Source organism: Myotis davidii, unplaced genomic scaffold (genome assembly GCF_000327345.1).
Source record: "Myotis davidii unplaced genomic scaffold, ASM32734v1 scaffold545, whole genome shotgun sequence".
In the NCBI taxonomy this organism is placed as follows: domain Eukaryota; kingdom Metazoa; phylum Chordata; class Mammalia; order Chiroptera; family Vespertilionidae; genus Myotis; species Myotis davidii.
Window position 1 is genome coordinate 241,403 of NW_006296634.1, and position 11,579 is coordinate 252,981.

General features: G+C 54.4%; 2 protein-coding genes across 3 annotated transcripts; one reads left to right on the forward strand and one right to left on the reverse strand.

The window, feature by feature from the left end:
• Positions 1–6: 6 nt before the first annotated feature.
• SLC35A4 (solute carrier family 35 member A4) lies at positions 7–1,201 on the reverse strand. The gene has a single exon (XM_006772417.2). It carries the CDS (start codon positions 1,184–1,186, stop codon positions 212–214), a length of 975 nt encoding a protein of 324 aa, XP_006772480.1. The 5' UTR covers positions 1,187–1,201; the 3' UTR covers positions 7–211.
• Positions 1,202–4,254: 3,053 nt separating this feature from the next.
• APBB3 (amyloid beta precursor protein binding family B member 3) lies at positions 4,255–10,044 on the forward strand. 2 transcript variants are annotated; one of them, XM_006772422.2, is made up of 13 exons: positions 4,255–4,505; positions 4,781–4,944; positions 5,026–5,102; positions 5,611–5,671; positions 5,867–6,013; positions 6,137–6,264; positions 6,516–6,521; positions 6,658–6,772; positions 6,898–6,982; positions 7,221–7,304; positions 7,571–7,686; positions 7,820–8,011; positions 9,491–10,044. In XM_006772422.2, exons 1-13 carry the CDS (start codon positions 4,457–4,459, stop codon positions 9,725–9,727), a joined length of 1,461 nt encoding a protein of 486 aa, XP_006772485.1. In that variant the 5' UTR covers positions 4,255–4,456; the 3' UTR covers positions 9,728–10,044. The 2 variants fall into 2 exon arrangements, with proteins under 2 accessions (XP_006772485.1, XP_015425091.1); XM_015569605.1 differs by having other exon boundaries at positions 4,353–4,505; positions 5,575–5,671.
• The last annotated feature ends 1,535 nt before the right edge of the window (positions 10,045–11,579 follow it).

Genomic DNA, 11,579 nt, shown 5'->3' on the forward strand with positions numbered 1-11,579 from the left:
GAGGGTGATGTTTTAGAGTTTCCAGTTTCCTAACCAAACCCACTCTACAAGTCTCTCAGGGATACACCTTCATCCACCCATCTGGTTGCTCTCACTTCCCCAGCTTTTCTCACAAGGCACTTGTAACAGGGCTGCTGAGGGAAAGGGAGCTGGGAGGTGGCTCTGACGGTAACGCCCAACCTCCAGGGTCAGGAGTCAAGGTGGTCAGGGGCTAGTGGCTGCCATAGTACAGGTGCACTGCCAGGCCAATGAGCAGAGTGGCCAGGAAGAAGGCGGCTGGGAGCTGCAGCCGCAGCAGAGCCGCTGAGAGCACGGCGTTGACCACCAGCGAGCAGGACACCACGAAGAGGCGTGTGATGCTGCTGCCGTGCTTCATGACGGCCGACATGAGCAGTCCGTTCAGGGCCTGGCTGAGCACCACGAGCGCTGCCCATCCCGAGAAGCCCTCCAGGAGGCCTGGGCCGGGGCCGCCACCTGCATGCAGACCTAGATTCAGGAGCACACCGAACGTGTAAAGGAAGAGGTTCTGCAGCGCCAGGGGCAGCCGCTGTCGCTTCATGAGCAGCTCTGTGTACACGGAGGACAAGCCTGAGATGAGGCAGTACAGGATGAGGAGCAGCAGTCCTAGTGGAGTGATATGCAGGGGCATGGGGCCAGCCTTAGCTGCTGGAGGGGGCCCCGGGAGGGTGCTCCCAGGGTCCTGGAGGCCACCGGCTGCATAGCAGGCCCCCGCTGCCATCAGCAGCAGCAGTGCGAAGCCCTGGCGTGCAGAGAGGCGGCGCCGGAGGCAGAGGCAGTAGAACAGGGCCGTGCTTCCAATCTTGAGATTGCTCAGCACCTGGTAGGTGCTGGGGTCCATGTACCGTTGAAGATAGATCACCAGGTTATTGTTAGCGCCGTAGAGCAAGGCTGGTAGTGCAAAGGGGGCAGCCTGGCGCCAGGGCGGGGCCCCCCGGGGCCATGCTGGCCGGCCTACCAGGAGGGAGAAGGCGCACAACAGTAGCTTGGTCAGCTCGGTCAGCAGCACAGCTGAGGAGGGTCGGAAGGGCACGTGGCCATCCACATGGCACAGTGCCAACAATGGTGCATGGGCACCGTACATAGCAGTGGACAGGAGTAGCATCAAAGTCCAGCGGGCCTGCCTGGGACGGCCCAGGCCTGGCACTCCCCCGTCCTCTACACTCATGCCCACATCAGACCCTGGGTGGCCTGTGTAACTAACAAGGGGCAGTGAGGATGTGACACATTTGAGGAGAATCAAGATATGGAGTTGGCTCCCAGGAGGCAGGAGCTGTGGTATGTCAGCTGCAAACTCCACACTTAGGGTGGGAAAGGTCTGGTGGCCTTAGAAGCCACAGTCTTGGGATTAGTCCCATTGGGTCAGGGAGGGAAGGAGGTATGGAGGATACTGGCTGATGAGCCACTACCCACCCTCTGCAGGAAGGGAAACAAGGATGAAGGAGGCAGGAAACTTGGAGACAGTAATTGGGTGACAGCCAGGGAAGCCAGATATGGTGTCTGTGGTCGAAAGGCCTCCACCTGCAGGCCCCAGCTTCTCATCCTGCCTCCCCCACAGGATCCAGAGCTAGTCGGGCCCTTTCCGCAGCGACCGCAGATAGTCCCTTATTGTCTTCTCCACATTGGGCACAGCATACGCCTGAGCTGCATAAATGCCAGTGCAGGTGCCCACAGCAAAGCCCAATACCGCTGACGCCCTCAGTTTGGCCACCACATAGCCAGCCAGGAAGCCTTTGAGGAATGGGGAGGACAAGAGCGAGCCATCCTGTGGAAAAAGATTCAGGAGGGAACTCAGTAGGTTCTCCCCTTCTCTAACCAGGAGCTACTCGGTCTGGGCTGAGAGCATCCCATCACCTGCTCCTTCTTACTCTGGAAAGTTGTAGTACGCCCTACAAAGATTTTCTCAAGGTTCTGGAGGCAGAAAAATAACCTAGGGGTTCTGGTCACATAATCTCAGAATCCTGGGGCTAGGAGGCTCCACACACAGAACTACTGCCACGAGGCCACCAAGGAACCTGACCCTGCTTGCTTCTCATTTCCTAGCATGCTCACCCACTACTGCGGCCAAACTGAACGGCTTTCACCTCCATGCTCATCATGCTACTTCCCCCCGCAAGAACACTGCATATGTTGTTCCATCAGCCTGGAATGTTCCCTCCTCCCCCTTCACCTAGTTAACCCCTATTTAAGATCCCGGATCAAGTGCCATTTTCCCAGGGAAAATTTCCTTGAAGTCACAGAGAACAGGCCCTCACTAAGCATTTGCTGAATAAATCTCCACCACCCACCCATTCCAAAGCATGCTGGGCAATGGAGCCTACAAGGGGGGGGGGGGGTAGCGCCAGATGCAGTGTTACCTGGCCCACACCGCTCCTGACTTCGTCTTCCACACGCTGCTGAAGGCGCTCTAGCTGGTTCTTGAGAAAGGCCAGGTCCTTAAGCTTGGGCAAAGAGTCCTACGGAAAGGGAGAGACTGGCTCCAGCAGACGGACCTGGCCCCATCCCCCGCTCCAGCCTATCGGAGGCCGGGGAGGAGGTGGGATGGGTTGAGCCTGAGAAATCTCTTTACATAAATACCTTCCTGAGATGACACTGGTAAAGGACAAAAGGGCATTGAAAAGGATGGAATTCACTCTGGGGCCAGGGAGGGGGTGACAGATGGGATGTGCATCAGGAACTTGCAGGAACTTCATAGAGTAAGCAGTGTATAGGGAAAGCGGGAAGGGCAGCTAATTAGATCCATCAGGAAAATACTAATGACTTGACTATAAGCTACGTGGAAGTGGAGACCAGTCTGTCTTGTCTACTGAGTCCCAAGTCCTGATGCAGGGACTAGCAAGTATTCAGTAAATGTGTGAGTGGTGCCAAGGCAGCTCCCTGGACAATTTGGAGGTAAATCTGGTTTCTGCCTGGGCTTCTCCCCCAAGGCCACCCCAAACTGAATGTGTGCCTCTGCATGCTCGCGGGAGGTGGCAGGGGCGGGGCACGGCTGTCTGGAGGAGTATGGATCCATGAACTGAGAGATTCTGACGCATGAAGTATGAACTTCAGTGTGTGCCAGCGAGTGTTTGAATGAGGGTGTGTCATTATGAATTGGAAACAAGGTGTCTCTGGGAGGGCACATTCCCAGGGCTAGGGAATGGAGCAGAGTCAGGAGTGTGTCAGAGCGGACGGGTTTGAATGTGAGAAACTAGGTACTGCGATGGACCCGGAGGGGCACCCTGGCTCCTCAGCTGCTTGCCCCCTGGAGTGCTCCCCCATCTACTCCACACTCTGCCGCGGGCGTGAGCACAAGTCCACCCCCAGGGAAAGCAAGCGGCATCTCACCCACGCGTTGTCTTCCCCCGGGACTGAAAAAGTGTGGATACCACGCCGACTGCAGACCACCCCATGGTCACTCACCTTGTCATCCGCCATCTTCCCCCGTGGAGCTTGTTGCGCAGGCGCAGCCCCGCCTCCCCTCCCTCATACCAAGTGCCCATCATTAGTGAGGGCGGAGGCACTTCCGGGAGATTTTTTTTGAAAGGTTGGAGGCGCTTTCTTAAAAATTTTTTTTAAAAAAATGTATCTGGCCGAATCCGGTTTGGCTCAGTGGATAGAGCGTCGGCCTGCGGACTGAAAGGTCCCAGGTTCGATTCTGGTGAAGGGCATGTACCTGGGTTGCGGGCACATCCCCAGTGGGGGATGTGCAGGAGGCAGCTGATCGATGTCTCTCTCTCATCGATGTTTCTAACTTTCTATCTCTCTCCCTTCCTCTCTGTAAAAAATCAATAAAATATATTTTAAAAAAAATGTATCTGGAAATATATTTTTATTTCAGCGAGGAAGAGAGAGATAGAAACATCAGTGATGAGAGAGAATCATTGATTGGCTGCCTCCTACAGGCCCCACACTAGGGATGGAGCCTGCAACCCGGGCATGTGCTCCGACCAGGAATCCGAGGGTAACCTCTTGTTTCCTAGGTCCACACACAGCCCTGAGCCGGGCCAGCTGGTCCGGAGGCGCTTTTTTGGCAGCGGAGCTCAGGCGGTCTTCTGCCCACAGGTACCCCCACGTGATTCCTCCCCTCAGGTCTCAGCTGCGCGTGCGCACGCACGACCTGGGCGTGCTGCTGTCAGCGGTGCGCGTGAGAGCCCCGCGCACTTTCGCCTGGTGGGTCACCCGCCGCTTGCTGAGCTCACAGTTGCGTGGTGGTGTCGGCTGGTGCGCTGGCCTCGGCGCTCCTCCCCCCGCCCCCGCACCGAACGGCGCGCGGCGCCGCTCCTCCCGTCATATTTCAACCCCGGGACGGCCCCAGCTCCGCCCCGTATTTGTGTGGCGTCCGCTGGCCCGGTGACTCCGGCGCAGAGAGGCTGGGCTTGTCGGCGCAGCAGCTCCAGAGGTCGAGCTGGGCTGAGAGTGCAGGCCGGCAGAGGCCGGCGGGGCCGCGGTCGGGGCTATGCTGGGCAAGGACTACATGCTGGCCATAATTCTGGTCAACTGCGATGGTGTGCACGGAGGGGTCCGACGGGAGGGAGGACCGGGCATTGAGAGGGGAAGAGGGAAGGCGAATGGCTACCCCAAGGCTCAAACTCAGGGAGGAGGGTCGGTCCTGGGGTGAGAACCAGGGTACAAATGAACCCTGATCTTTGCACTGTAATAATATCCAAGATTGGGAGCCTGGACCTCCAGGCTCAGGGTTGACAAGGTGTTATTCTGCATCCACAAATATGCCCTCCTTCTCCAATCCCGTGTTCCCCCTCCTCGTTCCGTGTTCCTGTAGATGACTTGTGGGGGGACCAGAGTCTGGAGGGAGAGCCGGGCCTGCCCCCTGGCTGGAGAAAGATCCACGATGCTGCAGGTACTTACTATTGGCACGTACCAAGCGGTAGGACCCAGTGGCAGCGCCCAACCTGGGAGCCAGGAGATGCAGAGGAGCCAGGCACGGTAGGTGGAGTGTGAGGAGGGGGCCTGAGCCCATGCGTGGACCTAGCCTGCTGCTACACTGACTTGGCCCCCTCTCTGCAGAGGCCGGAAGGGATTTGGGGACTTCGGCCCCCCAAGGGGAGATCCTTCTCCAGCCTGGAGAGCTCACTGGACCAGAGGTAACAGGGATAGGCCAGGCGGGCCAGGGGGTTCCATGGCCCTCAGAGATGCAGCTGGATCCACAGTCTGCTTCCCAGCCCAGGTTCTGAACTCTGACTCATGCTTTGACTCAGTATTTTGAGTTTTGGTCTAGTTCCAAGCTCTGTCTTTTGCCACATGTTCTTTTCCCTGTGCTGCGCCCTGACTTACCGTGTTCTGGACCTTGGGCACTGTCCTGTGTTCTAGGGTCTCTTGTCCCCATTTGGAGCTCTGGTTCACATTTTGAACCCTGCTCTGTTTACAACTTTTATTCTATGTCCTGTGCCCTGATTTTTTCCTCAGATTCTAAGTCATACTCTTTATGTTACATTTGTTTAATATGTCCTGGGGCCTCCCTGCTCTGGTTTCATATTTGGGACTTTATATTCTGGGTCTTATCCCACACGTTTTGCCTATTAAGTAGTCTGTGCCCCACCAATGTCCCTTCTGTAGGAAGTGTGGTCCCTTACCAGCTCTGCTCTGTTCCAGTAACTCTCTGTCCTGGTATGGTGAGGAATCCTACATCCAGAGCATGGAACCAGGGGCTAAGGTAGTGACTTGGGCCTGAGGGCCAGCCCATGGCATTGGGGAAGGCCCCAAGGGTAGTCAGGGGTGGGATTGGGCTGAGCAGAGATGATCAAGGGGGGGGGGGATCAGAGGGTTCATATGGGTGTAGCCTGTGGCATCTACCCTGCTCCACCTCTACTCACTTGGGGCCCTTCCGTCCTTTCTCCTCACCTGTCAGTGCTTTGCAGTCCGCTCCCTGGGCTGGGTAGAGGTACCCGAAGAGGACCTGGTACCAGGGAAGAGCAGTATTGCGGTCAGTAACTGCATCCAGCAGCTGGCCCAGACCCGCAGCCGGAGCCAGCCCCCAGCTGGTGCCTGGGGCGAGGTGAGCTAGCCAGCCCTTCAAGGATTCAGCTCAGGGTCCAGTAGAGGTGGTTGTCTCTGAATTGTCTGTTCCCCATGGCAACCACCTTCATCTGAGCTCTGTGCTGCCCTCTGTCCTTGGCAGGGCCAGAACATGCTAATGATCCTGAAGAAGGATGCCATGAGCCTGGTGAATCCCCTGGACCACAGTCTGATCCACTGCCAGCCTCTGGTGCACATCCGTGTATGGGGTGTGGGCAGCTCCAAGGGCCGGTGAGGACCCCAACATCCCCTCAAGTGGAAGTTGCTCCTTGCGCCAACTGCAGGCTGTGCTCCCCACTGATGCTGATCCCTTGCACTTAAACCCTTGGACACAGATCCTCTGACATGGATCCAAGCTCTGCCTTCCCTGCCCGGTGCAGCCCTGGTTGGGGAGGGTGGGCCCAGCTCAGCGGGGACCGATGGGGGAGAGCCTGAGAGGCTGAGCTGGTTCTCTCCTGTGCTCCCACATGCTTCCGGAACAGTGATAGGTGAGTGACGGCCAGGCGCCTTGAGCCCCAGCCCTGACTTCCCTGTCCATCCTTTCCATATCCCTTGCCTGACTTTCCAGCCTCTGCAGACTGCCCCTACCCAGTCTCTACCCCAGCCCCATCTCTGACCTGCCAGGGACTTCGCTTTTGTGGCGGGCGACAAAGACAGCTGTATGCTCAAGTGCCATGTGTTTCGCTGTGATGTCCCTGCCAAGGCCATTGCCAGTGCCCTACATGGGCTCTGTGCTCAGGTAAGGGCCAGGAGTGGGGTAGGGAATGTGGGATGGAGCTGGGTCTGAAGCTGCCAGGGGGGTCGGCACTCCCTTACCTCAAGTCCCTTCTCCCTGTGCCTCAAGCCAGCTGCATTTTGTTTCAGATCTTGTCAGAGCGAGTTGGGGTCAGTGGTGATTCCCCTTGTTGTTCCCTAGACACCATCTCCCCTGAAGATCTGCCGAGGCAAGGTAAGGGGAGGGAGGTCCTGTGTTGCAGCAACAGACTCTTTTAGTGAAAGATGGGAGGGGGTCCTGGTTACTTAGTACTTCCTTGGAGATATGGGACTTCTGGTTCCAGGAATCCAAGCCCTGGATTGGAGGCACATCCATTGTCTTTTCTTCTATCTCTGCTTGCTCCAGCTCTCAGAAGGGCGGGGAGAGGGGTTGTTGAGAGAGCGTGCAGGCTAACAGGCTGTGTGTATTTCAGCGGAGCTGCTGGATGCGGTGAGCCAAGCTGCTCAGAAGTACCAGGCACTGTATATGGGGACCCTGCCCGTCACCAAAGCCATGGGTGAGGACTGAGTGGGCTGGAGGGAGTGGTGGGCTGCTAAGGCAAGGGGAAGGTGGGTGAGGCGGGATCTACCAGCTTCCCAGCGTGCTTCCATGGCCCTGTATGGCCTGGATGTACCACCTTTCCCAGCCCAGGATTCTAAGCCCGGCCCCAGGTGTTCTCTTCTCATCTCTCTGAATTCCAAGACACGGAGAGGGGCCTGACACTCCCTGCAGATTCCTTCCTTCTTATGTCGGGGAGACACCACAGTGGGTATGTCCCCCCAGGAATGGATGTGCTGAATGAAGCCATTGGTACCCTCACCACCCGAGGGGACCGGGATGCCTGGGTCCCCTCCATGCTCAGTGTGTCTGACTCTCTCATGACTGCACACCCCATTCAGGTACCAGAAGGTGACGTTGGGCTGGGGGGTTGGGGGTGGGGTAGGGATGCTGGGTATCATGGCTTGCTCTAGGAAAGAGCTCAGTGGGTCCACCTGCGCCGAGCCCTCTAGTGACTAGGCCTGGTGTGGGCAGGCAGAGGCTGAGGCGGAGGAGGAGCCGCTATGGCAGTGCCCTGTGCGCCTGGTGACCTTTATTGGTGTCGGCCGCGACCCGCACACCTTTGGCCTCATTGCTGACCTGGGACGTCAGAGCTTCCAGTGCGCAGCCTTCTGGTGCCAGCCCCATGCAGGGGGACTCTCTGAAGCTGTGCAGGCTGCTTGCATGGTGAGTTAGGGGTGGGATGGTGGGTGGGGTGGCCCTGCAGCTGCTTTGTACTGGTGACTGGGGCTCAGGATTGGCAGCCTTTCCAGAATCACAAATCGGTGATACCAGGGTTGACCATGATTCTTAGCATTTTATTTGGCCCTCATGCTCTTCTGAATAAGTTTTAATGAGTTGCCAGGACATTTCACACAATAATTGCTATTCTTGTTGTTCTTAAACTGTCAGAATCATGCATACATTTCAGCATTGGGCTGGAATAGTGTAGGGGCTGTGCCCTATCAGTTGGCATTGTCTTTCCTTTTTTTTTTTCATTTAGGTTATTTCCTGGTATCTGTGGGCATTTAAATGTGGAATGCTCTCACTCTTCATTTTACTCACTCAACAAATATATGAATGCCTGCAGGGACCATACCTGACCCTGGGAATTCAGTGTTATAGAGGGCATGGCCTTAGGTTAAAGCAGAGACAGACCAGAAAGAAGTTGTACACTACAGGATAATGGAGGAGAAGGTCCGGTCAGGGGTTCAAGAAGTCTACCTGTAAGAGGTGATAGGAAGTGGAGAGCTGAAGGTCCAAGGAAGAAGTTAGCTACGTGAGGAGGAGTAGGACAGAAGGTGTGCCAGGTACAGGGAACTCCAGCTGTGAAGGTGAGAGATGTTAGTTAGTGTATCTGAGAGACTAGTGTCTCTGGAGTGCTAGTGGGATGGAGTGACAGATGGGGGCAGAAAAAATGGCAGAAACCAGGTCATGGAAGAACTTATAGGTCAGGGGGGATGAGTTCATTTTGCCCGGAGGCATTCTGAGCCATTAAAAAGTTTTGAGCAGGACAGTGAAATCAGGTTTGTAGATTAGGAAGTCTACTTAAGCGATAGTGTAGGTAAAAGATTTGGAAGACACAAGAAGTAGGAAGACCATTGAGGACCCTGCTGAATTCAAATGAGAGAAGACTAGGGCAGTTGCATGGGGAATGGAGTTGAGTGGAAGACCTCCTTGACTAGGGAATCCACTCTGCTAGGGGCTAGTCCGAGAGAGAGAGAGAGAGAGAGAGAGAGAGAGAGAGCGCGCATAGTGGTAAGGTGACAACATAGTGGTAAGGTGTGGTTAAGAGCACAGGTCTGCAGTCAGACAGACTAGGTTTGAATCGCAATTCTACCATTTTTTGGCTAGGTGACCTTGGGAAGTCATGCATTCTTTCTAAATCTCAATTTCCTCATTGGTAAAATGAGGATAATAACACCTGATAAATAATTGGATTGTTACATTATACAAAGCATTTAGCACAGTGTCCAGCCCCCCTTAAATGCTCAGTAAATGTCAAGTGTTATGTGTTTGTTCTTGAGCTACCTGGGAATGCTGTAGATGTGGTGGACCACGAGCCTCATATCAAACTGAAACCTTGGCCAGTCCCCTGCCCTGCAGAAGTGCTCAGGGAGTCCGAGGCAGAAAGGAACTGGATCCTCACGTACCCATTCTCCCTAGGTTCAGTACCAGAAGTGTCTTGTGGCTTCTGCATCTCGAGGCAAGGCCTGGGGTGCCCAGGCCCGTGCCCGCCTGCGACTCAAGCGGACCAGCTCTGTGGACTCCCCAGGAGGTCCCCTGCCTCTCCCCCTACTCAAAGGAGGGGTTGGAGGTGCAGGGGCTGCCCCTCGAAAACGGGGCATCTTCTCTTTTCTGGATGCCTTTCGACTGAAACCCTCTCTGCTCCATATGTCCTAAATGGATCTGGGAGGACCGGGGTAATGAGGCTCTGGGTCCATGCCCAACTCTGTACCCCTTCATTCCCCAGGGACATGCAGCCTCTCACCCTTTGGAACCTTCTCTGCCTGTCCCTCCAACCTTGTGCACCCTGTATATTTATTGCCCAATTTATTAATTGTTTATATGGATAACTGAGAGGCCCTGCACTACATCCTAGGACCCTGGCTCTCCTTTCCCTGGGTCCCTGTGTTCCTTGCCAGCTTTGGACAGTTGGCTCTACCTCAGCAACACTTTATAGCAAAATAAGTACAAATAAAAATCCCTCAGTGACCTCACTGAGTGTGAGTATACTGGGCCTGGGACAGGGTTGGGGGTTAACCTGTGTGAAGTGGGTGTTTGTGTCTGTGCTTGGTGTTGGTGGCTGCCTATAGTCACATGAGGGCATGGGTGTGATGGAGATCTGACTTCATTCAATAAATATATTTGCTAATGTCTTCTGTATCCTAGGCACTATACTAAGCATTGGGGATAAAATAGGATTTCCACTTTCTGAGACTAACAAGGAGGAAGAAGAACAAAACAGAAGATAGTATATAGTACAACTAGGAAATCTCAGAGGGTGTGGGAGCTCAGACGAGACACAACCTGGCCTGAAGCAGGATATACTAGGCTTCCTGATGAGTTGATATCTGAGTACTGAAGGAATTTTGTACTAGTAATCAAACCTAGAGTATATGTGTAGAGGCAGTGGTCAGAGGTGATGTTCTAGAGCAAGCATGTCAAATTCAAAGGCTAACATGGGCCAAATAAGGTTTAAGTTTATGTGGGCTGCAAAAAAACAAAAGCTTCAATTTTCATAGAAACGTAGGTATATTTCAATAGAGACACGCTGAATACAAAGGGCTGAAATAAATGAGTAATTATTAACATAAAATAAGAATTTTTAAAAAAATACTTTTCTTGAACATTAACTTACCAGACACTGAATAGCTGCACAAATTAATAAGCATAATGCAAATAAACCTATTTTTCTTGTTCTCTGAAAGCAAAATATTTCCTGTTGCGCACACCAAACAAGTCAGTACAAGACTAATGACGTGGCAATCGGCTGCTAAAATATTTGCTGCTAGTATTAGTGGAGAGAAACGGTGCACCGGCACGTAAGGCGTGTAAGGGAAATGAATCCAACACAATTATAGTCATCAGTCATTAGCGAACATTGCAGTTCATTATTAATAACTAGAGGCCTGGTGCACGTGCACCGGTGGGGTCCCTTGGCCTGGCCTGTGGGAATTGGCCTTAACGGGCTCTCTGACATCCCCCAAGGGGGTCCTGGATTGTGAGAGGGCAGTTCTCAGGTGAGGCACCCTGGAATCCGGCTCCCTCCTCTCTGGTTCTGGGTGCATCAGCAGAGAACAGCCCTGCCAAGGCAGCTCCTGCCTTGAGTGTCTGCCCCCCTAGTGGTCAGTGAGTGTCATGGCTACCAGTCGGAGGACAGTCGCTTAGGCTTTTGTATATACAGATTATGTATAACAGGATATTATAAAAATTAAGTTATGAAATTTTTATTAAAACATTTCTTACATACCATTATATTGGCCAGGCCGCCGCGAGTTTGACATGCTTGTTCTGAGTCTCCCTGGCTGGGTCCTAGGGGAGCATGGGGGCGGGCTTCTGGCCGTTTAAACCTGCTCCTGAGAGCGCCCGTGAGCCGAGAGACAGGGTAGGAGGGCTCCGATAGCCCGCCTCCTGGGAGACAACCGCATTAGGTGCCCTGAGATCAAGGCCCGACCCTTAAAGAGCGGTACCGGTCCCGCCGCGGCTGGTGCCGTCCAGAACGGCCGTCCGAACCGGAGGTCTCCCGCAGCCA